General features: G+C 42.4%; 1 protein-coding gene across 4 annotated transcripts; it reads left to right on the top strand.

Annotated features, from left to right (window-relative positions):
• Window positions 1-27,168, top strand: CUEDC2 (CUE domain containing 2). 4 transcript variants are annotated; one of them, XM_075288275.1, is made up of 9 exons: window positions 1-27; window positions 8,221-8,312; window positions 10,472-10,615; window positions 10,944-11,005; window positions 12,730-12,842; window positions 20,259-20,426; window positions 22,445-22,497; window positions 24,932-24,992; window positions 25,560-27,168. In XM_075288275.1, the coding sequence occupies exons 2-9, from the start codon at window positions 8,239-8,241 to the stop codon at window positions 25,704-25,706; spliced, it is 822 nt and encodes a 273-aa protein (XP_075144376.1). In that variant the 5' UTR covers window positions 1-27; window positions 8,221-8,238; the 3' UTR covers window positions 25,707-27,168. The 4 variants fall into 4 exon arrangements, with proteins under 4 accessions (XP_075144376.1, XP_075144374.1, XP_075144377.1 ...); XM_075288273.1 differs by lacking the exon at window positions 1-27 and adding an exon at window positions 100-283; XM_075288276.1 differs by lacking the exon at window positions 1-27 and adding an exon at window positions 102-283 and having other exon boundaries at window positions 12,733-12,842.

Here is a 27,168-nt window from a genome sequence, read left to right as displayed (position 1 = left end):
GCTAACCTGGAACTTGACGAGGATGAGGTGAGGTAATCCTCCAGTGTTAGTGCATTCCTTCGTTCATATGGGGCTTGTATACTTCTGCTGCTTACACACAATACTGTACACTCTAGTTACCACGCCCTTCTCTAACCAGAACAGTTTTAGGAAAGTATAGCGTTATCGTTGCCCAAAACCAAGATGGCGGAAGTAGTCGACAGCAGACGAAGATGTTGTTTCCGGAAGTGACGTTAGTGAGAGGCGCGGCGCTGCACCTTTGCCTGTGTCCTGGATTAGAGCGGTAGGTTTGAACAAGCTCAGGTTGTTGTGCAGTGTTGGTGTCCCCGGGGCCTCAGAGGCCGCCATATACTGTCACTGTGAGGGGCTGCACTAGCTGAATATGTCACAGTAGCTGTCATGGCTTTGTATGTGCTACCTGTTGTTGCCATGGTGATCTCTAGGCAGTGCTGTGTGCTCTGTATTGTGCACATCAGTGTGTATGTGATTATACGAGCTGCTGCCATTGGAGGGGCACATGTTGTGTCTGTGTTATAGGTTAAAGGGGATTTCTGGACCTGTAATATTGGTGATAGCTGATGCTAACATGGAGTGATTAATAGAAGGTTCTCTCTGGTAAGAGGTGGATCCACTAGGTGACGCTCTAAGCAGCACCTTCTGTGTCCATGTCAAACCAGGTGGGTTAGCATTGTATTAAGGAGTCGTATTTAGTCACTACTTGAACCACACTGCCACTAAAGATGCTGAAGTGAATGGGGAGGAGGTGGGGGATTGGCTGTGACAGGCAGAGGCCACCAGACCGCACAGCTAACAGGTCCAGAGTCAAGGTAGCGCCAAATAATGCATCTACACCATAGCATAGAGAAGAGTCTTTAAACCACTTCATTCTAGTGTCAGTCTATTAAAAGGAGTCTATCATTGGCTGTAGCGATTTTTAAATAAGCATATCTTTGCATATCCTGTAGAAAGACTATTTCAGGTATACCATTCATTCATTGGCGCCACCGTTTCTCTTTTAATTAGCCTGCTTTTCTTGATATGCTAATTACCCCACACAGAGCACTGGAAGCCTTTTAGATGTTCTCTTAGCCCCGCTTGCGTCATCAGCCTCCCCCTTCGTTACAGAGATGATCCCTCCTCCTACATCTCTTCACTGCTTCCTTCAGAGCAGTTAGTCACGCACAGCACAGCGATTTTAAGAAATGCGGGCAAATTCAAAAACGTCAGGTCCAATCCATGGATAAAAGGTATGCCTTGAATAGCCTTTCTAAAGGCTGTGCTATGAAAATTGCTATAGCCAATGATAGCCAATCCTTTAGTATATAAAATATGTGATCAGTGGGAAGGTGACGCCTGGGACACATCATCTGTTTGAAGAAACCACAACTTGGGAGAGAACTGCGGCCTCTAGACCAATCACCATGCACTATGCTGTACATGGTATTGTGTTTTGTATTACTGCTCAGACCCATTCACTTGAATGGGACTGAACCGCACATAGGTGACGTGGTGAATGAATGTGACTCCTCTAAAGTGGAGGTGGCACCCACTGGAGTGCTGCTGGTACATCGAGCAGTTGATTTGTGGGGGTCCTGGGTATCTGTCCTTGACTGATCCGATATTAAAGGGGTATTCCATTACATTTATTAACACATACAGGAGCATAAAATAACAAAGTAACATTTGGCCAGGGATCCAGTGAAAAGTCTCTGTTTGGGTCCCCGATTTTTTTAAACCTTTTGGCCTGTACAGGATCAGTGGCTAAAAGCTGATCTTAAGTTGCAAGTGAGTGCGTACAGGCAGAATGTTGTCAAAGATTCATATTCCCAGTATCATCTCTGGCCAAAGTGCAAGTGAGTATGTATGGTTTGTCATTTTAAGCCTCCTTACGTGTTAAAAGTATCCTGGAATACTGGAACACCCCTTTATCGCCACTGTATACGCATTATCACTCTGTCCTCTGTGAACGGTGGGGATCTCAGTGTAGACTGGAGATGTGTTGCTAATGGGATGACCCATTTGCAATGTTTGTCCCACAGTGAATATGTATCACCCTCCACAAGACAGGGATTTCACAGATCACTAGAATTGGATGTTGAGCTCCCATTCCTCTTCATGGTGTGGCCGTGAATGAAGTTGCGGTTGTCTTTTCTTTAAATAAAATTACTGCTTTTGGTTGGTACTATCAGAGAAAACTACACTCAGTCACACATTTCTGCTGTAGTGGCTGCTATAAGGAAAGGGTAACATCATGTGAAACTCATGAAGAGGAATAAATAACCTATTGGTACATGGCTTGGTTAAGTCAGCCAGAGTATGAGTCATTCCTCCTTAAAGAGGACTTTTCACGTCCTCGGGGCACATGTGGTGTAATGAACCGCTAGAAAGCTGACAGTGCGCTGAATTGAGCTTTCGTGTGAAATCGGCTTTCGTGTTTTGTGTCCCCAGTGAATAGCTATTGGTGCCGGTACCATAGCTCTTCAGTGTCAGGAGGGCGTTTCTGACAGTTAGTCAGGAACAACCTTCCTCACAGTAGTGTCTGTTGCGCTGTACTGTGAGAGGGGGCATTCTTTACCACCCAGCCATGATGCTGTGCGGTGAGGAATGCCACCCCTCCCCCCTCCTGACTCATCCATAGAAGAGTACTGGGGGGGCGTTCCTCACCGTTCAGCACCATGGATGGGCGATAAGGAACACCCCCTCTCACAGTGCACCACAATAGACACTACTGTGAGGAAGGGCGTTCCTGACTGGCCAGCACCGATAGCTCTTCAGCGGAGGCACAGAAAGGGAAAGCCGATAGTGTGCTGAATTCAGCGTATGGTCGGCTTTCTAATGGTGTATTACACCGAATGTGCCCCGCGGAGGTGAAAAGTCTTATGGAGAGGTGGAGGGGGTCTGAAATTGGGAATTTTACACAATTCTGTCCACTGCTTTCTCTTAACATCCTATCTGACAGCTTATACCCGCACAACCTCATTAGGGGAATACTTAGTGCTTTGTGCTCTGACCATAGACATGGGTCAGCAATGGGCTTCTGTAGGTAACTTTTGGCAGCAGAGGGTGCAATGAATGTGATTACTTTGTGTTAGGCCTGCTGTCATAGTTGGTGAAGTTGAGGAGAGTTATGTCCTGACAACTGGGGAAGTAACTGTTCTAACTACCAATTAAGAGTAGTTCTATTTTGGCTATTGGCCTGACCTGGCTTCCATTTGTCTTGGCCTGGTATGTGAGTTATTTAAATTCCTTCAGTGACACAATATGGCAGGGCTATGTAAAACCCAGCTGCTTGGTAAGTAAGCAATCTGCCCTGGCAAATGGGGTCTCAGCTAACAACAAAGTACATCTACCTAGTGCTGAGCAGCTTGAGCTGGATGCTGTCATGCTATGAGAGGAGGAGGCTGAAGGAGACTTTGAGTGGACTCTACATAAGGTAGATATTGAAGTGCCCTCTTTAGATTTCTTATGAAGCCACTCTTGGCTTTGGCTAAAAAAAAGCCCCCCCCCCCCCCCCCCCAAAAAAAAAAGGACCCATCAGTGGAACAGATTATTGTGTGTGGGGGGCCATTTTGCATCAGATTGCACTATGTGGGGGCCACTTTTGAGTAGACTGTACTGTGTGGGGGCCACTGTAGAGCAGTATTTATATCACACAGTACAGTATAAGCCCCATTCACAAAGCCATATATTGTGGGTTCGTAACTGTCCGCAATTGTGGATCCACATGGTATTAAGGTTAAATTGCCATGTTGGCACTTTGCGATAATTTAGTGGCTTTTGGGTTACAGTTTGGGCACTTGGTCTCTAAAAGGTTCGCCATCACTGCTCTAGACCAAGGGTCAGCAACCCACGACATTCCAGCTGGTATGAAACTACCGTACAACTCCCAACATGTTCCATTCACTTCCTTGGGAGTTCCGAACAGTAGAGCAAGTAAGCATGCTGGGAGTTGTAGTTTGTCAACACCTGGAGTGCCGAAGGTCGCCTACCCCTGCTCTAGACAGACAACCCCTATAAACATGCTTGTTTACTGTATATCCTATATACACAGCCACTCTTATACTTTACATTACGTTGTCTGTATATGATATATAGATGTATAGTACTTACACAAGTTTTATATCAATTTTCCATATTTTTTGTATTCTGGTCGGCTGTAACTCCCTCCATATTGTACCTCTGATGTTGAAGTGGCAGCTGTCGAGGACTATTCCTATTTAGAGAAGCTGTGAATTGAGCGCCTTTCTCCATCAGTGTGCGGGGCCGGATCGGTATTAATTACTGCATTGAATACCAGTCAGTCTAATAGCAGCTCCAGACACAATTGTGAAGTTGCACAAGTCCATGACTGATCAGACTGGGAATTCAATGGTTCTGTCAAGTGTAACTTTGATCCCTCGGCTGCTTCAGAGATCTGATTGATGTTACATCCGACTTGTGACAACTGCAGGAATTGTTTTCTCATGTAGCGGTTTTTTATCTGTCCTTCAGTGGTAAATGCATGCAAAATATCTGATCACTTTCCTTGTTTTACTTCTGGATAGGCTGATAATGTTTTGTTACTCTTACAAATGCCCTTATTGTTCTATGGAGAAGCGCAGGTCTGCTGGTGGGCTACCAAAATATCTCCTCTAATCTCTGCAGAGAGCCGTCTTTATTCTTTTCCTTACAAGCGCAATATGTATGGTATGTCTTTCAGCTGCTTTGGCCCTTGAGGGTTGGGGGATTCTTTTATTTTATCATCCCTTTCACAGAGACATAACTTTTTCAGTTAATGTAACAATATGAGGGTTGACACTGGCAGGGCCATAGGCAAACACAAATAGTAGACCTTCTTTAGGCCCCAGCTGCAATGGGACATGGACGTGGACATTTTGCAGGCTTGTCATGGGGCACTGATAGGGTTAATAGGGGTTAAATAACAGGTACATCCGTGTCAGCTGACAACCACTGTGGATGGGCCTGTACATCCACCAGCCCTGCAATGTAGATTTATTGTAGATGCCAACTACATAGCACAAGGTCTGTAAATGTACGGTGGATGATGTGTACACTTGGCGATTTTATACGTTTGCTCACTGAAAAAGAAATGAAGAGTCTATCATTTTACGGGTAGGTTAATTTTAACAGTGAGAGATAGAAAATCAAAAATTTATACAAAGTGATTTTCTGCATTTATTTTTGATATTCTATCTCTCACTGTTAAAATTAACCTACCCGTAAAATGCTAGACTGTTCATGTCTTTGTCAGTGGGTAAACTTACAAAATCGGCGAAGGATCAATTAAGTATTTCCTTCACTGTATGTGTTTGCTGTTAGTAAATGAAGACACAGGGGCATTTAGGCTACATTTACACTTTCCGCAAATACTGATTCGCTGTCTGCAAAAAACATGTCAGTGTATCATCATCAATCACGAAAAGACCACAAAAAGACTTGTATAGATCCACTATACTTCTCTGTGTCCCAAATGTGGACAAGAATAGGAAATGCTTCATAATTAGCCAACCTCTTCTATGGCCCGGACACACGGCTGCAAAAGATGCTTCGTATGAGTTCACACTGAGTAAACGCTAGCTTATTTTGTAGAGTAAAATTACACTTGTAAATTTTTCTATCCCATTGACTTCAATGATATTTTTTTACACGTGTAAAAATACGCCTGTAAAATGTCATTGAAGTCAATGGGAGTCTTATTTTTACACATGTATTTTTACACGTGTATTTTGCAAAAATACACGCGCGTTTACTCAGTGTGAATGAGAGCTTAAAAAATGAATGAATGGATGGGTAAAATCTATAGTCGTGTGCATGAAACCTTACTAATGCCCGGTTCACACATGCTGATGTGTTCCGTCCGGAAGGAGTCCGCATTAGGATCTCCCTGGACGGAACACAAGCGCAAATGCAAGCGCTGTGCAGTTCAAGCGTACAGAGCCCATAGACTATAATGGGGTCCGTGTGCTTGCCGCGCGCTGATTCGTGCGGGCAGTGCGCGGCAAGCACACGGACCCCATTATAGTCTGTGGGGCCCGTGCGTTTGAACTGAACAGCAGTTGCGCTTGTGCTCCATCCGTAGGGGTCCTCATGCAGACTCTTACGGATGGAACACATCAGCATATGTGAACCAAGCCTTAGTGTGCAACAGAAGTATGCTCTAGCGCAATTCTTGTGCACATTGTTGCATATTAATTACCTGCTTTCCAGTAAGCCACACAAGCTGGAAAAAACACATAAGTGTAACACACAGTATGTAATACAGAATTACAGCTAAAGCCAGAATCCTGGCACCCTTAACTTAGTAAATCTGCCCCACTGGGGGGAGTTTACTTTCCCATGTAAGCTTTTTTGTGAACGGTTCTTTGCACCTAAAGATGGGCTATTTTTCAACCTGCAGAGCTGGTAGACTCCTGCTCAGAGTCAGCTGACGTTGTCAGACAGAAGCAGCAAGGGCCCGTTCACACGTAGGAATTTGACATTGATTTGGGAGCTGATTCCACCCACGACTTAGCTGCAGATTCTTCCCAAATTCTGCCTCTCATTGTTTTCAATGTGAGGCAAAGATCGCAGCAAGATGCAGAAAAAAAAAATTAGTGTCCTGCTTGATCTTGCCGTGGCTCTCGAGACTCCCCTCTGATTAGCCCCCCATTTACCTGGGCCTATTCAGCAGCAGATAGCTGCAATGAAATGCTGATACCATGTGAATGGCCCTTAAAGTACCTCAAGTTTAGGATAGAAATAGGGATTGAATTCCTATGGAAGTAAAACTGCAACAAACTACACCTCTAATTATATAATATTGATAATTGCATAATATGTAAAATTTACTAAGGGCGGGTTCACACCTGAGCCAATCTCCGCTTTCAGGTTTCCGTCTTCTGCCCAAGAAACTGGACCGGAGACGGAAACCAGCAGTCAGTTTTCAGACCCATTCATTTGAATAGGTTTGCAAAGTGTCTACCCGTGAGCGTCAGACACTTTGCAAAGTCAGACATGCAGGACTTTGTGTCCGGTTGTTTTGCCGCAGAGACCAGAAAACGCTCACGGATGCTCACTTTGCAAACCCATTCAAATGAATGGGTCTGAAAACTGACTGCCGGTTTCCGTCTCATGTCGGCAGAAGACGGAAACCAACAAAGCGGTGACCGGGTGCAGGTGTGAACCCGCCCTAAAGCTGCTTCACCAGAAGACTGACATAGTCCGGATTTACATCTCAATGGCTTTATTCCCTACTTGCCCCTTTTATAAGGGGGCGTTCACACTACCGTCAGTGTCCGACAGGTAGTGTCCGCTCCTAGTGTCCGTTCAAAATCTTGCACGGACATTAGGAGCGGACACTAGCTGTGTCCGTGACACTTGTCATTCATTTAAATGGCGATCGGGTGCGTTCTTTTGCACTCCGTGCCCTTCCTTCACTGTCCGCTTGTAAAGATGTCCGACTTTTCAAGCGGACAGAAAAAACCTACATGTCGGGTTTTTCTGTCCACTTCAAAAGTCGGACATCTTTACAAGTGGACAGTGAAGGAAGGGCACGGAGTGCAAAAGAACGCACCCGATCGCCATTTAAATGAATGACAAGTGCCACGGGCACAGCTAGTGTCCGCTCCTAATGTCCGTGCAAGATTTTGAACGGACACTAGGAGCGGACACTACCTGTCGGACACTGACGGTAGTGTGAACGCCCCCTTAGACAATGGACAGAGTGAGTAAGGACGTGTCTTTCTCATTTTGTATAACTAGTTCTAGAAGATCAGCATGAGCTGTACTTGATCTTTCCCAGCCCTTATCCATACCTGCTGGTTCCTGACCATTTCTCTAGCAGTGCCTGGACTCCATTTTTCTTCTACTGTAAGTAATGCACTTTGTATGACCTGACAATGAGAGTTTTGGTGACAGACGGGGGTGACAAGTTGAGAGCTTAGAGCCTGGAATTGTTCATTGACAATGCTGATATTCTATAATTTGTCTCTAGCCTGTTCACCAGACACTGATCTGAGTCAGGCAGTATAGATAGATTTCACTAATGTACGCTTTGTTCATTTTGGGTTTAAAGTGCTATTTCTATCGCTTTCCCCACTATCCGCTCACAACAAATTACTGCTTATTTTAGAGTCTCGTCTCCAAGCAGAAAGATCTAATGTGAAAGCCTATATTTATTTCTTTATCAGCTGCGCTCAGATACTGAAGTACATTCTGAATCCTGATCTTATTGATTTCTAGGTATAGATCATAAAGGGGATGTCACTGGAAAAGATTATCCGAGATGCACTCACAGATTTCATCCAATCTCATATACCTAGTGCTGACTTAAGGTAGGTTTTAGACTTGATAGCCTTGATACCTAAAATGCAAATATGTGACCTGGTTTTCACACTCGAGAGAGGTGACATTATTTATTTCTAACACTGCACCGCATATGCTGCAATTGTAAAAAGTCTTAGGACAATTTAGTCTTCTTACCCTGGATCAGTCAGTGTTCCGTACTTATGTCCATTTGCATGTGCTGCTGCTCCATTGAATTCTTTGGGACTGTCTGAGAAGGCAAAGCATTGTATACTCTCTTTGGCAGTCCCTTAGAGAAGAATGGGCCTGCAACTGCCCATTGATGAAGGTCCCAGCCATGAAAAAGTGGTAAAGCCCTTTTAGCAGGGATAACACACTAAAAAAAGAAGCTCTCCTTCAATATTCCCTAATCTTCGCCTTTCTATTAATCATATATTTGTCTGAGAAAGCTACAAATAAATTGCTCATGTGTGTCCCAGGAGATCAGCCATCTCCCCTTCCTCCTTCCCACTGTCCTCTGTATAACTGTAAGACAACTGGCTGGGACTGGAGGCCCCGCCCCCCTGTCTAAGTTGTTCACCTGCTGAAAAAGCATCAGCAGATTACTCTTGTGGTTTCTGCAGAATGTTTGTTCATGCAGAAAATCCCGCGGACTGACAGGCAGTGAGCTTAAAATTCTCATTTCTGGATTTAGTGTACATTTAATGCAGCAAGCTATTCCTTCACCAAAGGCTCATTGCCATGTGGTTACGGAAATAAAAAGTGCAGGTTGCACATGGCGAGAGAATGTCCTTGTAGACAGTGGGGCAGATAAAATAATCAAGTCTGAAATTTAGAATTAAAGCTAGACCGAACAGTCTCAAGTTGGTTCCATCTCTAAACCAGGTACGTGTCTTGTCCTTGTTGAGTGAGGAGTAGCAAATATGTAAGGCAGGGTTCACACCTGCGTCTGGCTTCCGTTTCAGGATTCCGTTCCCCATTTCGCTTGAAAAATATGGTGAGAAAAGTCACTTTTCTTTCCCCGTTTTTTGGACGGAAATCAGGCGGACCGTATTATAGTCTTGGGTTCATGGGTAACCACTTTTTAAACCGATTTGGTTTCCAATTTTGGCTCCCCAAGTGAACCTGAAGAACCGAAACCCGAACATGGTGTGGACCTAGTGTTAGGCGAAGACCACACATTGTGGTTTGCTGTTTTCCATCAGCCTCTCCGCTTTGTCTTTTCTTCAGCCCATGGGATTCAATATGGGAAAGCAACGCTGTATATCCCAATTTATTATGTTGTGTTTTTTCAAAAATATCCACCTCCATGCTCTCCGCACCCTGTAAAATGTGGATGAGGTTAAATAAAATCTTACTCACTTTGCTGAGACTGTAAAACAGCCTTTCCTTACCTCAGCCTTTCTGCAACATGTGGTCTAAAACGCATAATAAACGTGCTGTAACTCTTTAGGGGGTTAGCCATTTTCTAACAAGAGTGGATAAAACACTTAGGATAAAACATCAATATTAGATCTGCAGGGGTCCGACATCCAAGACCCCCCACAGATCTCCTGTACTAAGACAGTGCAGCTTTTAGTAACCGTTACATACCACAAGCCATGCTATTCACTCGCTGTAAAAAGTGTAGCGCTGAGTGTACATACTGTGGCACTGCCCCTTTTGAAGTCTATAGGACATATCTGCGGTGACTACTCTCGTCACTACAGTTTGTATGACAGGAGAGCAGTGTGACCTGCAGTATGTAAACATTTCCGAGAGTATAGGTGCTGGACCCCTGCACCCATCCTAACCATAGGCCATCAATGTTACAAACCGGATAACCCCTTTACCTATTTGATGTAAATGGAGCAGGTTTCTGACAGAAATCTTTACCAATGTGGGGGCAACACGGTGGCTCAGTGGTTAGCACAGCAGCCTTGCAGCACTGGAGTCCTGGGTTCGAATCCGCCAGGATCAACATCTGCAAGGAGTTTGTATGTTCTCCTCATGTTTGCGTGGATTTCCTCCCATTCTACAAAGACATACTGATAGGAAAAAAAAAGTTCATTGTGATCCCTATATGGGGCTCAAAATCTACAAAAAAAAAAAAATCTTTCCCAATGCTTTAATTTTAATGGAAATTATTATATGAAATAATGTCTTGTAATTTTTGCATTCACTGCTCTGGTTTCTCCTTCCTTCTCAGTGCTATGGATGAAGTGTTCTTTTCTTATGTCACTGGGGTTTTAGAAGAACTGGGATCTCAAGACTCCTCAGAAGAAGACATTGATATGGAAACATTTATGGAAATGTTGGAGGGTTACATCCCAGGATTCGGTGACATTGGCAGGTCTGGTGCTGTACAATTCAACCCACCATTGTCTCAATGTCATTAACCAGAGAGCTACATAATTCAGAGGAAACCTCTGCTGTCCATGATCATTGTTGTCCTTTAATAAAATGGTTATCTTTAATATAACAAATTCTTAGAATTAGGGCTCATCTCCTTTAACTAATTAGAAATAGTTAATGTAAATGACTAACTGAGCTGACTTTTGATCATTTTTGTTGTAAACCTTTCACACTGCACAGGGGTTACCTGTGAGGCTGTAGTGTAAAATGGGAAACATGTCTTCCTGATCCCTACAGGACATAAAGTTACCTGTTTTGTTTTGCAGTGAGAAAGTGTATGAAATGATGTTTGAACTATCAGGACGACTAAGTAAAGCTCGTAATGAAGGTACGTCAGACATCTTTGATCTTTTTTCATCATGACACCTGTACTATGGACATACCATTTTTCTTTGGAAGCAAATAATATTTGCTTGCTCATTTTCTAGAGCTTCCAGGTTTTTGGTTTAAAGCATTTACAGTGGTCATTTATTATCCTGTCTAGGGTATTTCGGTAGGAGGGGAGCTCTTAACCCCTTCCCGACATCTGCCGTACTAGTACAGCGGATGCCGGGTGTTTAAACATGGCGGCCACCATAGACGCCGGGTGTCTACTGTTTTATACAGTAGACACCCAGCACTAATGCCCACTATCAGTGCCCACACCGATTGTAGGCATTAACCCCTTCAGCGCGTCAGTCAAAGCTCACCAAGGCACTATTTTGCTGGCGAGCAAGGTCCGGGGCCAGGATTGCTTTGTCATAACAGTGGGGAGCCTTGTGAAGGCCTGTCATTCAATGGATTCTATTGCAGGCTACTCTATGTATACAATAAAGCCTGCAATAGAAGAGACGGGTTTTTACAATGCATTAGCATTGTAATGCATTGCATTAGTGATCAGACCCCCTGGGGTTCAAGACCCCTATGGGGTCTAATAAATGCATTAAAATTAAAAAATAAATTATATATAAAATTATAAAAAATCAAATCACCCCCCTTTCCCTAGTATACATATAAAAGTACTTAAATACTGTGAAACACATACACATTAGGTATCCCTATGTCCAAAAACACCCGCTCTACAAATCTATGAAAATATTTTTACCTGTTCAGTGAATGCCATAGCAGGAAGAAAAGTCAAAAGCCTCTGATAAAAATTTGAATAAAAAATTATCAAAGCAATACCAATTCCCCAAAATGGTAAAACTGTAAAGTACACCCAGCCCCGCAAAAAAAGACGCCCTATGCATCTCCGTACACTGAAGTATAAAAAGGTTTTGGGTGTCAGAATATGGCAACTTAAAAAAAAAAAAAAAAAATTGGCATAGTTTTGGATTTTTATTAAGGGGTTAAAATGTAAATAAAACCATATAAATTTGTGATCCTCACAATTGTACTGAAACACAGAATACAGGTGACAGGTCATTCTGGCTGTGAACGCAGTGAACACCGTAAAAACTGAGTTTATAAGAAAGTCGCACAAATGCACTTTTTCTTCAAATTCACCCCATTCAGAATTTTTTTCCAGCTTCCCAGTACATTGTATAGAATAATTAATGGTGGCATCATGAAGAAAAACTTGTCCCATAAGCATTAAGACCTCATATGGCTCTGAGCAGAAAAATAAAAAAGTTATGGGGTTTGGAAGGGGGGGGTGTCAAAAATGAAAATAAAAAAATGCCATTGGCGGGAAGAGGTTAAAGAGATTCTATCATTGAGAAGACTCATTTTTGACTAAGCATATATTTGCATAGCCTTTAGAAAGGCTATTCCACACATACCTTTTGTTTGTTAATCCCCCTGCCATTTTTGAATTAGCCCGCTTTTATTGATATGCTAATTAGTCAGCAACGAGCAGCGGAAGTTCAGTGAGCACTGTCTGCTGTGTGCACACAGGGGGAGGCTGATGTTGATGATGATGACTCATCAGCCTCCCTGTCCTCACCTCCCCCTGTGTACACACAGCAGACAGTGCTCACTGAACTTCCGCTGCTGTATAAATAGTAATAACAATAATAACTGTACTTGGAGTGGAAATGATTTATCATTTCATGATTTACTTTCCATTTCTAGGAGAAAACTGTTCCCCTGAAACATCTGAGATTTCATTTAGTGCACCTAAATCTGTTGGCATCGAACCCAGAGAAAGCAGATTGCATGTAGCATCTGAAGGAGCAGAGGCACAGGTGAGACACATTCTGAAAGTTACTTCTATGGTGGGATTTCTCAGCTCAGCTAAAAGCAATAACTGGTTCCTATGAGCAAACCCAGGATCTATCTAAAGCTCCATGCACATGTCCACAGTTGTACTCGGTATACTGTCTGCTATGGCAGGTAGTCTACAGACCCATTCATGTCTAAGATCCACATACACACCTGTGGTTTTTACTGTACATTGTCCAGACTGTAGAAACTATCCACAAAATATGCAGCAGATCATACAAACACAATGCAGATTTAATTTTTTTTTTTTTCAAAATTATGGCTCCTTTTTTGGTACAGTAAAATCCACAATGGTCATTTGCATGTAGCCTAATATTATACCGATTAGCCCCTAGGCTAGAGAAATTCATCTAGGAACATTGGATCATTGGATCTTCTTTGGCCTTCAGAACTGCAATAAATAGATGTGAAGTACAAAGAGATGATTCACCAGTATCACCCAGGGTGTACTAAGAGTATTTTCCCCACACCATTAGTTTATCCTCCACCATCTGTTGATACATGACAGGGTCAATTGTCATTTTGCTTGTACCAAATTGTGACCTGCTCATCAACATGATGCAAAAGAAACATTGAAATGTATGTCCAGATATGTTAGATGGAGCACGATCCTTATATTTGTCTGCAGTTTGCTGGCTATACACCGCTTGTTCAACATCCAGCTTGGGCAACATCCTCCTCGGACCCCTTTAGTCTTTAAGGCTGAGGATGCATGGCAATATTTGCAATGTCTCATGTCAAGAAGCCAAATCATCCCTTACCTTACTGCAGGAGATGCAAGGCTACATTAGCAATCTTTGGTTGCACAACAGGAGTCGCAACTGAAATTGTCATGTGCCTGCAGCCTAAGTTAATTTCATCCACAGGACCCCCTTTTGCTGGCTGTTTACCATTCTGATGTGGAGGCACAAAACCAATCCACAAAAAACCTGCTCGCTTTTATGCTGCCCCTATATAATATTTTTTTAACTGCTTAATAGACGCCAGTGCATTGTATTCTAAGTATTATAGAACACACATATATTATAAAAGGCAAACAGTGTATCAATTCAAGCTGTAAACCGCATAATGTTATAGTAGTACACAATAAAGAGTGGAAATGGTGAATGGTATTTCGAGGGTATAGTCCATGTGTATTCCCTTGTCTGCAGTTCTTAACTGAACACGAGAGTATGAAAGAATGTTATGGGACGTGTTTGTGAATGCAGTGTTCCTGTCTGTCTGGTTAAATGCATAGAAAAGAATGACGGTTATGCTGAACACCAAATTTATTACCCATAAAATGCTCATATTTGTTTGTGAAATGGGTGCAAGTTTTCAAGGTGCACTACTTGTGGCTGATATAACAAATTGGTGCAGACTGCATTGTAAATTACATACAGTGTTGTAAAGGCTCAGGTATTTCGCAGTCCAGGCTACCCTAGGAATACACATCAACTGCCAGGTCTATAAATTATACCTCTAGCTAAAATTATTGTGCAGTTTTCATTCTTATTGTGATCTTTATTTCTTCGGGATCTTAACCGGTTAAGGACCAGGCCCAAAAGTATGTTAAAGACCAGGCCTCTTTTTTCAAAACTGACATTTCACTTTAAATGGCAATAACTTTGAGACGCTTTAACTTACACAAGTGATTTTGAGATTGTTTTTTTCGTAACATATTATACTTCATGTTAGTGGTAAACACTAATCAATATTTTTGTATTTATTTATAAAAAAAAAATAGGAGATTTGATGGAAATTTGATAAAAATTGCAATTTTCAAAATGTGATATTCTCTACTTTTCAGGCAGATAATCATACCATCCAAATACATAAATAAATAAATATTATCTACCAGATCTCTGCTTTATATTGGCATCATATTTTGATTGTCTTTTAATTTATTTTGGACGTTACAAGGCTTACAAGTGTAACAGCGATTTTCCAGATTTACAAGAAAATTCCCCAAACCAATTTTTTAGGGACCACTTCAGTTCTGAAAGTAATTATAAAGGCCTATATAATAGAAACCCCCATAAATCACCCCATTTTCAAAACTGCACCCCTCAAATTATTCAAAACAGCATTTGGGATGTTTGTTAACCCTTTAAGCATTTCATAAGAATAAAAATATGGCAGTGAAATTTAGACATTTCAATTTTTTTCACTAATACATTCATTTAGACCTAAAATTAACACATTCAAAAAGGGTTAAAGGGGAAAATGCATCTGACAGTTTATTGTGCAATTTCTCCCGTTCACAGAAATACCCCACATGTGGGTGTAAACTGATTTTTGGGCACACGGCAGTGCATGGAAGGGAAGGAGCGACACTGGGTGTTTGAACAGCAGATTTTGCTGGAATAATTTTCAGGCCCCATGTCTCATTTGCAGAGACCCTAGAGTACCAAAACAATGTAAACCCCCCAAAAGTGACCCCATTTTAGAATCCTCACCCCTCACAGAATTCATCAAGGGTTATAGTCAACATTTTGACCCTACAGTTGTTTCACAGATTTTACTAACATTGGGCCATGAAAATGAAAAATTACTTTTTTTTCCAATAAACTGTCAATTTAGCCCCAAATTTTTAATTTTCACAAGAGGATAAAGGAGAAAAAGCTCCCTAAAGTTCGTTACACAATTTCTCCTGAACACAGAAATGCCCCATATGGGATCATAATCTGCTGTATGGGAACATGGCGGGGCTCAGAATGGAAAGAGGGCTATTTGGCTTTTGAAGGATAGATTTTGCTGTAATATTTTTCAGGTCCCATGTCGCATTTGCAGAGCCGCTAAAGTACCAATACAGTGGAACCCCCCTAAATGTGACCCCATTTTGGAAACTACACCCCTCATAGAATTTATCTAGGGGTAGAGTGAGTATTTTGGCCTCACGGGTGTTTCACAGATTTTATTAACATTGGGACATAAAAATGAAAAATTACTTTTTTTCCCAGTAAATCGTCCATTTAGCACCATAGTTTTAATTTTGCAAATAGTTTAAGAATTAAAAGCCCCCCACAGTTTGTTACACAATTTCTTCTGAACACGGCAATACACCATATGTGGCCAAAATCTGCTGTATGGGTACATGTTGGGGCTCAGAATGGAAAGAGCGCTATTTGGATTTTGGAGGGCAGATGTTGCTGGAATAGTTTTCAGGTGCCATGTCGCATTTGCTTAGCCCCTAAAGTACCAATACAATGGAAACCCCTCAAAAGTGACCCCATTTTAGAAACTACACCTGTCAAGGAATGTATCAAGGGGTATTATCATTTTGAGCCTAAAATGCTTCCCAAAAATTAATGTACAAAATGAAAATTGAAATTGAAATTTTTAAAAATATGCCATTTCGGTGCCCAATACGTTGCACCCACTTTGTGTTGTCAGAGACCTGCACTCCTAAAACTATTAAGTGGGCCATCCCGGCAGTCAAAAAATTATATATGTGGGTGTAAACTGCTGCTTGGGCACACAGCAGGGCTCAGAAGGGAAGGAGCACTGTGCGTTTTAGCTTTTGGGGTACAGATTTAGAGGGACCCTCTGGGCACCATGTTGTTTTTGCAGAGCCCTGGTGGTGCCAGTAAACTGGAATTCACCAAGAAGTGACCCCATTTTGTAGGGGCAATTTTAGGGTCTCTGCAAATGTGACATGGTGTCCAAAAACGAAGAATCTAAATCTGCACTCCAAAAGCATATATTGCTCCTTCACATCTGCGCCCTGCTGGGTACCCAAATAGCAGTGTATGCCCACATGTATGACACTGGTGTACCCCAGATAATGTACTTAATGCCATATGTGGGTAGAAATTGCTGTTTGGGCACAGCCGGGGACAGAATGGAAGGAGCGCTATTTTGGTTTTTGGAGCATAGTTTGGTTTTGGATGTCATGCCACTTTTGCAAAGCCCCTGAATTGTCAATAAAGTGGAATCTGCAGACATGTCACCCCATTTTGGACACTAGCCCACTGATGGGATTTATCAAGTGGTGTAGCGAGAATTTTTAACCCTTGAGTGTTGCATTTATTTAGTTTCCAGAAATGAAATCGCAACTGATCGAGAAGTTAAAAATGAAAATTTTACAAAGATTTGCCATTTCAGTGTGCAACATGTTGTGCCCGACTTATGTCAGCAGAGACACTCCAAAAACTGTTAAGCGGGTATCCCGGGCACAACAGCTTTCAGAGCATTCATCTCTGATACAAGTCGGGCACAGCATATTATGCACTGAAATGAAGTATTCCTGGAAAAATGGTCATTTTCATCTCTCACAATCAGCTTCGTATTCATTTATGGATAATAAGTTATAGCAACACTTGGGGGTTAAAATGCTCTCTGTACCCCTGGAGAAATCCTTCAGGGGTGTAGTTTCCAAAATAACATCTCATATCAGGGGATTCCACTTTACTGGCGTTTCAGCTCTGCAAAAGTGTCATGGCATCCAAAAACCAAACCGTTTGTGCTCCAAAAACCAAATGACCCTTCTTCCTTTCTGTGTCCGGCTGTGCCCTAATATCAGTTTATACCCACATATGACATTACGTCCGTTATCACCAGTGTCATACATGTGTCATAAACTGCAGTTTGGGCGCACAGCAGGGCGCAGAAGGGAAGAAGCGCTATGCGACTTTTGGAGTACAGATTCAGATGTTTGGTATCTGGACGCCATGTCATGTTTGTAGAGCCTGTAAGGTACCAGAAAAGTGGATTCCCAAAAGGAGTTTGAAAACTGCACCCCTCAAAGAATTTATCAGGGGGCGTAGTGAGTATTAGTATCCCAGATGTGACTGCACAGCGGATGGCGAAGAGGGAATATATACCGTATTTTCCGGACTATAAGGCGCACGTAAAATCCTACGATTTCCTCAGAAATCGTAAGTGCGCCTTATAGTCCGGTGCGCCTTATATATGGAAGCGGCGGCACACGAGGAGTTAAGTGGCGGTCGCCGGCAAAGTCTGCCTGCCGCTTCCATACATTGCAATGGGAGCGCGCTATTCAAATAGTATTCGTTCATCTCTAACTTCAATTGTAACTTCTTACAATTGAAGTTAGAGATGCGCGAATACTATTTGAATAGTGTGCTCCCATTGCAATGTATGGAAGCGACAGCCACCGGCAAAGTCTGCCTGCCGCTTCAAACGATTCTACCATTAAAATAAGTTCTTTCCTCAGACCACGTCGGAATAGCCTTAAAGGGTATTCGTCTCCTACCTGTTACCATAGCCAGCCGCCGCCTTCTTCCCGAGCTGCGTCCGCCCCTTCTGTGTTGTCTTCTATGGGCCTCATGGATGACGCATGCGCAGTCAGCTCTGGCTGCGAGAGCCTGTTAGAGCCGACTGCGCATGCTTCATCCATGAGGCCCAAAGAAGACAACACAGAAGGGGTGGACGCAGCTCAGGAAGAAGACGGCGCTGGTAAAGGTAGGAGACGAATAGCCTTTAAGGCTATTCCGACGTGGTCAAGAGGACAGAACTTTTTAATGGTAGAATCCCTTTAACTCCTCACGTGCCGAGCGCTTCCATTCATTTCAATGGAAGCGTGCCATTGAAATGAATAGAAGCGGCTGGCACGCGGGGGGTTAAGCGGCCGCCAGCAAAATCGGCGTGCCGCCGCTTTCCATCACATATAAGGCGCACCAGACAGCGCTGCACCTTATAGTTCGGTGCGCCTTATAGTCCGGTGCACCTTATATATGGACCTAGGCAGGACTATAAGGCGCTCATGGGCAATGCGCCTTATAGTCCGGTGCGCCTTATAGTCCGCAAAATACGGTAAGCTGTGCGGAGAACATTGCAAACACCAAATTCCCTACTATGTCCCCGTAGCTCCTATGATTGGAGGAGTCACTCTGGGGTCACTTAGGGGGTCACTTCTGGTGTCTGTTCCCTCATGAGATGTAAATATGGGGTGTCCCCTGATATTCGCTCGCACAGCTTATGTATTCCCTTCCTGCCGCAGCCAGTTGTGTTCTAATAATTTGGCGATTTTTGCGGGTTTTTGTCTTCACATTACTAGATGCTATATTTTCTTTATTTTTCTGGTGATGTGGCCATATAAGGGCTTGTTGTTTGCGGGATGACATGCATTTCGTAATGACACCGTTTTTGGGTGTCTACTTCTTATTGAATGCATTTTATTAACCCTTTTTTGCTGGATTTAAAAAAAAAAAATTAAAAATCAATCCTGGTATTGAGTTTTACTTTTTTAATTTTACACCATGCAGCGTACAGTATAAATAACATGTGACCTTTATTTTGCGGGTCAGTACGATTACGGCGATACCTCATTTATATTATTTTTTTATGTGTTACTAGTTCTGCAGAGGAAAAACACATTTGGGGACATAAATCAATGTTTTTTGCATCGCCATCTTCTGAGAGGCGTAACATTTTTATTTTTCGGTTGACAGTGTTGGTTGAGGGCTTATTTTTTGCGGGACAACCTGCGCTTTTTATTGGTACTGTTGTCGGGTGCATATGACCTTTTTGATCACTTTTTATAGCATATTTTGTATGGTGAGATGGCGAAAAATCATTACTTCTGGCGAGTTTTTTCCGTTTTTTTTTCCCGGCGTTCGCCGTGTACATTAAATATTATTTCAGTTTTATTGTACAGATTGTTACGGACGTGACAATACCAAATATGCATTATTTTTATTACTTTTTAGTTCTTTTTTTATATAATTCATTTTCTATAGAGAAAAAGGGATTTTTGGGCTTTATAACTTTATTAATTTTTTTCATACACTTCATTTTATTTTTTTCCATTTTTTTTTACTTTTTCATGTGTCCATTTAGGACACTTCAATCAGCAATACTTTGCTGATATAGAATGCCATGTGAGACACAGCCTGCAGGTGTCCCACATGGCATTCCGTAGCAGGATGTCAGGCTGTGCAGACGCACAGCCTCACATCAGAAGGTCCTGGCAGGATCACCAGGTATGTGGGGGCTCCGGTCAGCCTGGGGTCACTGGCCAGACCCCAGGCTACCTTTTACTGATATCGGCACCCCCGATCTCGCCGATGCAATGGCGAGGGGGTGCCGATGCAATGAAATTGCCAGCGGACCCCTTTCGATCGCGCTGTGATGTTTCACGGCGCGATCGAAAGGGTTAAAACGTCCAGTCGGACTCAGTTCCGACTGGACGTTATTGAGGGGGGGCGTTAGGTGTTAGTAACACCTAACCCCTGTCCCCCCCGCACCCCTCCCCCCGCCAAGGAGGTCTCTGAAGACCGGCCGTATTTTTACAATAGGCCGGTGTTTAGAGACCAGGATCACTGGCCGTAATTTTACGGCCAGCGGTCCTTAACCGGTTAATTCAGTTACTGATATCCACAATTCACTGTTATTCTCTGCCGTAATTTATTCTTAACTTTTGTTTTTCCTATCAGGATAAAAGTAATATAAGAAATAACGTGGAGGTGCTGCTGGAGATGTTCCCAGCCTGTACGCTGCGTCAAGCTGAAAAGGTCCTCTCTATGGCTAAAGGAAACCTTGAAGACGCTGTACAGATTATAGTGGAAGGAGATGTGACTCTTGAAGATCCGTCAGAAGCACAGGTGACTGAACACTATCATCTACTCCCTATTTGAAGAGAGAAATTATTTTTAGTGCAACAGCACAGAGGTTTTTCAGCAGGAAAAAAAAAATGGTGGCAGTGGGCTTAAAGCAACTAATACTTATCTCACCAATTCCTCACTTCTTCCAACTCTGCCTGGGTCCCTACTGGTCTCTGATTCTTGCTTCTATCTTGACACACAGAAAACAGTGTGCGAGCTGGTAGATTCTTTCTGTATGTTTAGATTGAGCAAGGAAGAAGGGATGAGCAGGTCACCCAGGTGTGTTGGCACAGGAGCCAGTGTTTTGTTCTTTTGTTTTTTTTAATTTTCCTTTTAAGGTATATATTTCCCATTCCTTTTGTAGCCATTCTTGCCTTTGTCTTAAAAATTGCAGCAACATCTGCAACAAAAAAAAAAGAAAAAAAAGATGCGTTTCTACGATTTTTGAGATTAAAGCCAAGAAGAGGAATGGGAAATATATAGGAAGCTTGTATACTTCTACGTTTTGCTCAATCCACTCCTGGCTTTGACAATAAACCGAAACAAAATCTGCACCAAAAAAGCTGCATTTTCGCAACAAGGGGCCTCAACCTAAAGGGGTTTTCTCAAGAAAGCAACTTTTCCCCTGTCGAATAAATTAAAATTGGTGGAGAGCACAAGAATGGGGGTGCCTTGCATCCTTATCTGAAATGGAATAGTAGTCACGCAAGTTACCCTGCCAAAGATTGCTGAAGTGGAGCGCTTTGATACCTCCATTATTCCCATAGCAATGCATAGAGTTGCAGGGTGTCTAACTGCTTCTTCATTCAGATGGATTGCGAGGTACCCTTGTCCTTGTGATCATGGAAGTCCCTGTGTGTAGGGGATAGGTTTTCTTTGTGAGCAAACTTCTTTAAAGAGGACCTTTCATCAGTTGGAACAAAAAAAGAGAAGAACACGGCACCGAGCCGTTCCTGGTGTAGTACTTTCAGTGTACGAAAAGACAAACAAGGACAACAGGTGACTGCTCACCTGATCAGGTTGTGTGAGACACAACAACCAATGGACGTATCAATAAGGTGAAGAAGGGCAGCTGCTAGTCTCCGTCACAGGGACGTCTGAATAGATAGAAGAAATGGACCAACCTCCAAGGAGATAGGCAAAAACCAGCACTCACCCAATTGCACAGGTACGTAAGGCAATTTTATTGAGCACGACGCGCTCACAGCCCTTTCTCAAGTGCAAGACAATTTCAGGATACAAGAAAGTAAATCCTCAGGGTTTGCTCACCAACACCCCAGGTGATTTTTAGGGCCTTCTCCATCAGACCCTGTCTGTTCCATTTCTTCTATCTATCCTTTCATCAGTTGGGGCACATGCGGTTTTATATATCGCTAGAAAGCCGACAGTGCACTGTCGGCTTTTACGATCTGTGTTCCAGGTGAAGAGTTATCGGTGCTGGTACCGTAGCTCTTCACCTTCAGAAGGGTGTTCCTGACAGTCTGTCAGGAATGTCCTTCCTTACAGCAGTGCCTATTGCGCTGTACTTTGAGAGCAGGGAGGAACGTCTCTCTCCCCTCCTGATAGTACTCATCTAATGGTGGCTGTACTTGTGAGATTAATGTTTTCATCTGTTTGGGAGAGGGGCTCTTGACTGTACTGCAAACACAATTTGTATTTTTTTTAAATATATCTTTAATTCATGGAAACCCTTTTAGTGTTGTCAATGTTCTATATAGTTTTTCATAATAAAAAAAAAAAAAAAAATATATATATATATATATATATATATATATATATATATATAAATTTTTTTGGTTCCTCACGCCATTCCTGCCATTGTTCCAGCATCTCAGCAGCTCGCTGGGACACCATATAATGAGCATGTTGGTGTCGATGATTCCCCTCAGCTCCACTTGAGGAGAACTCTGTGACTTCTGGGTACCTTCATAGCTCTCATTGTTTTAGAATTTTGCAACAAATTAGATTTTCTTTTTCCCGACATAATATATATATTTTTTTTTTTTTGTTTCCGGTAGGTGTTGCAAAAAATTCCAAAAAAAGAAGATCTGAAAGAATTCATCTTACAGAAGTGAGTTCTTCACGTTAAATAGTGTGACTGTTATTGCCAGGGGAAACTGTGCGGTCATAGTATTCCTTGGGAAAATGTGGTATTACACTGTGCTCATTGTTTCCAGCAGCTTGCTGCACAGACTTACACTGTCATTTCTCGCAAAGGCTGTGGGACTCTTGTTTATCTCCTACTAGCCTGTGTCCGTGACTTTGTCTGCGTGTTGTTGGCGTCAATGATCTGCCTATATTCAGCAAATTGCTGCCGTCGATGGTTTGCCTGCTCTGGCATTTTCGGCTGCTCTTAATCTGTGCTGTGGCTGAACTTGTTCCTCACGCCGTTTCCTGTCATTGTTCCAGCATCTCAGCAGCTCGCTGGGACACCATATAATGAGCGTGTTGTTGCTGTCGATGATCCCCCTCAGCTCCGCTTGAGAAGAACTCTGTGACTTCTGGCTTCCTTCATAGCTCTCGTTGTTTTAGAATTTTGCAACAAATTGGATTTTCTTTTTCCCGACATGTTTAAAAATAGCAAACTGCCAATTTGGATTAAAGGTGTTTTCCCATCCAGTGTGTTAGCATGTTGCCTGGAGCAGATCAGATAATAAGCAAATTCATGTACAGAATGGTCTGAGGGTTAGTGTGTGTGTTTACACAGTGAGATAATATACCTGGTTTTATCAGAACCTGAGATAAGGCTGTTGCAAGAGCAGTTTAATATGTATGTGAACATAAAATGTCATTTACCTGGATAAAAAGTATTCTGTGTGTTAATCGAGGTTACAAACTATCTAATATTAGTAGGATAATCCCATAGTGTTGAATGGAGCAGCAGCATGTATGTTTGACCACTGCTTCATTCAAATGGGGGGGGCATTAGACCCACATTATATAATCGCCCGAAATAGTATTATTCCTCTTATTTGTGCACATGACAATTACCGTATTTTTCGGACTATAAGACGCACTAAGGTTTTAGAGGAGGAAAATAGGGAAAAAAAAATTTTTAAGGAAAAAAAATTGGTGAAATATTTAATAACCTAATAATATAATATTTCACCAATGAAAATAGAACCAGGGGCTTTCGGACACAGGGATACCAAATGTGTATGCGTTTCACAGTAATGTTTTTGTTTTATATGTATTCTAGGGATATGGGGGTGATTTGAACATATCTATCTATCTAATCTATCCTATCTATCTATCTGTCTGTCTATCTGTCTATCTATCTATCTATCTATCTATCTATCTATCTATCTAATCTATCCTATCTATCTGTCTGTCTATCTGTCTATCTATCTATCTATCTATCTATCTATCTATCTATCTAATCTCATCTCATCCATGGATGGAAAGAGACACCCTGCAGTGAAGCTATGCAAGAAGAGAAAAAGGGGCGGGCCAGACGGATGAAGGAGGTGTGGTTTTCTAAGCAAACTTGAAAACACACCTCTTTCACCTGTCTGGCTCGTCCCTCCTTCACTGCCTCTCAGATCTTGCTTCTGCAATGAAGCCACACAGGCAGGGAAGTAGGGGCGGGCCAGACGGGTGAAGGAGGCGTGGTTTCAAGCTTGCCGAGAAAACCACGCCTCCTCCTCCCGTTTGGCCCGCCCCTCCTTCCCTGTCTGTGTCGCATGTTTGCAGGAGCCAGATCTGAGAGGCAGTGAAGGAGGGGCGGGCCAGACGGGAGAAAGAGGCGTGGTTTTCTCGGCAAGCTTGAAACCACGCTTCCTTCACCTGTCTGGCCCGCCCCTACTTCCCTGCCTCTCATATCTCGCTCCTGCAAACACGCGACACAGACAGGGAAGGAGGGGCAGAGCAGGCAGGCACCGTGCTGCTCTCCTTTTTGTTCGCACAGACGGGAGACAGACGCTGCGCACGCTGCATTCGGACTATAAGACGCACACACATTTTCCTCCCATATTGGGAGGAAAAAAAGTGCGTCTTATAGTCCGAAAAATACGGTACTAAGGAGCAGCATTTCTACCAAGCCTTTTCCTTTGTCTTTGGCAATCAGATGCCTATGCACCTTGGCTACATGTGTTTTTACATTCCTTCATTACACCTTATCTGGAGAGATTGTGAAATGATTTATCTTTCTTTCTTACCTTGCAAACATGACGCATAGGGGAATTAAGGCAAAAAAGCCTCAGTTACTCCTCAAGAAAATTGTTACAGGACCACTGACATAGCAAGTAGAATAGACAATAGTAAACCACTCTCCTTGATCAAGTGTTGTAAAGAATGTTTCTGAGACTTACAGCCATGGGGTAGTCTTTGACTAGTAGTTCTCCTCTTTTTACTGTTAAAAACTTTTTCAGATATTTTTTTTTACCTCTCTCCTTAGGTTAAGATTAGTTCTAAAAAATGTTTGAGTATGGTTTCTGATACATGTGGTTGTTGGCATACTCATACTTGTAAGCATCTATTATTTATGGTTCTTTTATTTTCTTCAGATACATGTTGGTTGACGACGAAGATGACAAAAAAATTCACAGACCTTTAATGCCTAAAGAGGTAAGAGCGAAAATATGTCAGAGCCCAAAGTAGGATCCTAATATAGAATGTAGCACTATCACTTTTGTCTTCTATTAAAGGGGTATTCCAAACAGATGGTGACTACGATATCGGGGCTAACAGGAAGTCATACTCACATCTATAAGACATTTGTGCCATATATGTCTAAAATTAGAATACACTTTATAATGGTGCGTGATATATGCTGTGTTATCAAATCTCTTAGTTGTCTGTGTTATGGGGGCTGCCTTTACTATAGCACAGATACCTGTGAACGTGACCTTGGAGAGATGAGACTGAGTGACTCAGGTGCTGGTTCTGATCTTGTGACCCAGGGTCAGAAAGAGTCCTGAACCCCAGGGTCCAGCATAAAACCAAAATAAACCCTGGCCCATGTAAGTAAAATATAACTCTTCAGACAACCCCTTTAAAAAAAAATGGTGCCCATATTTAAGAATAATTCATTTCAGTTCAATTACTGATACATAGCCCACAGTATAATAAAATATTACCGCTTATAGTCCCAGAATCTAATGAATTGGCTTTGGTGTTTACCATTATTTTCAGGCGCCTAAGAAAATGATTCGATACATTGACAATCAAGTGGTCAGCACAAAGGGGGAGAGATACAAAGATGTCAAGAAGCCCGAGAGTGAAGAGATGAAGAAAACTTACATAAATCTCAAGCCTGCAAGAAAATACAAGTTTCACTGAGGCGTGACGCACTGGGTCCTTTCCAGCTTCTGTGTAGTCTGGAGTATATGACCACAATGGGTAGATACCTATACACTCTGTAACAGAGATGAGAACTTTCAGGATTTATCACTGGTTTAATCACTCATGGGGGTTTGGGTATTTCCTTCACAATAAATAAGCAATATTTGATGTCAGGAGAGTCTTAGTCTCTACATGTAAATCTCTCCTGACAGCATCTCAGGCCATTTTAGTTAGTACGTCCATATCCACGGGATCCTAAAGTGTCAAAGGTGCATTACATATACACTGTAGCTCCATGTTGGTTCTCAGGAACTCTGTATTTATGAAGCTGCCCTCAGCTGTTCACTAATACACAAAGCTATGAAGCCCAGTAGGTGTCTGACAAATCTTAGTCACAAAGCAGTACTGTTATTCTTCTGTCACTATTGTTTTTGGAAATCCTGTCATTTCCAATTCTCCGCCTAATGTTATAATTTCCGATAACACTTCCCTGAGCGGCAGGGTTGTGAGCTGAGATATATCCGCTCTATCATGCAGAAGTTTTATTCCTTTTTACGCTGACTGCAGAGAAGGACAATGACAAAATTCTCTACTTAATTTTTAATTGCATAATTAACATTTTTTTAAATTAGAGTTTCGTTAAAAAATGGCATTAATAAATGCCAAGCATACAAACTATTACAAAACATTACAAAATAATATACTCCTTTCTGTCAGAAACATTCCTTTAAGGCTAGGGGCAATGCAATGCTAGGGGCCTTGCAGCGGTGGAGTCCTGGGTTCAAATCTCGCCAGAAACAACATCTGCAAGGAGTTTGTATGTTCGTGTTTGTGTGGATTTCCTCCCATTCTTCAAAAACTTACTGATAGGAAAAAAAAATGTACATTGTGATCCCTATATAGGGCTCACAATCTGCATAAAAAAAAAAAAGAAAAATCCCTTTAAGGCTAAGGCCCCACGGGCCAGAACCGTGAACACGTTGCGGTTCTTTCCGCAGCTCTTTGAACAATAGTTTTCCTCCGCGGACTTTCTGTTACCATTTTGTCCATGGGAAAGCCGCCGGTGTTTCCGTAGATATAATTGACATGCTGCGATTTTCTAAGCCACAACTGTTTTGGAAATCGCAGCGTGTCCGCTCTGTGATTTTTTTCTGCAAAGTGGGCATGGGATTCACATGAATCCCATCCACTTTGCAAGTACTGTAAAACACCGCAATTTTTACCGTGGCATTTCCACCGCGGCCAAATCGCAGCGTTTCTGGGCCGGTGGGGCCCCAACCTAAGGGAGTATAATTTGCAGATCGCTGAAGGTCCAACCATCAGGGCCTGGAGCTAGTATTGTCCACTGATTTCAGTGGCAAGGTGTTCAGTCCGGCACCTGCCCTCAGCTAGGAGGGTTTTCATTTACTGCCTGCAAACAAAGATCATGACAATACTATGGAAAGTTAAAAAAAAGAAA

Source organism: Leptodactylus fuscus, chromosome 10, assembly GCF_031893055.1.
Source record: "Leptodactylus fuscus isolate aLepFus1 chromosome 10, aLepFus1.hap2, whole genome shotgun sequence".
Classification (NCBI taxonomy): domain Eukaryota; kingdom Metazoa; phylum Chordata; class Amphibia; order Anura; family Leptodactylidae; genus Leptodactylus; species Leptodactylus fuscus.
Note: the sequence above shows the minus strand (reverse complement) of the source record. Positions and strands in the feature narration are given on the sequence as shown.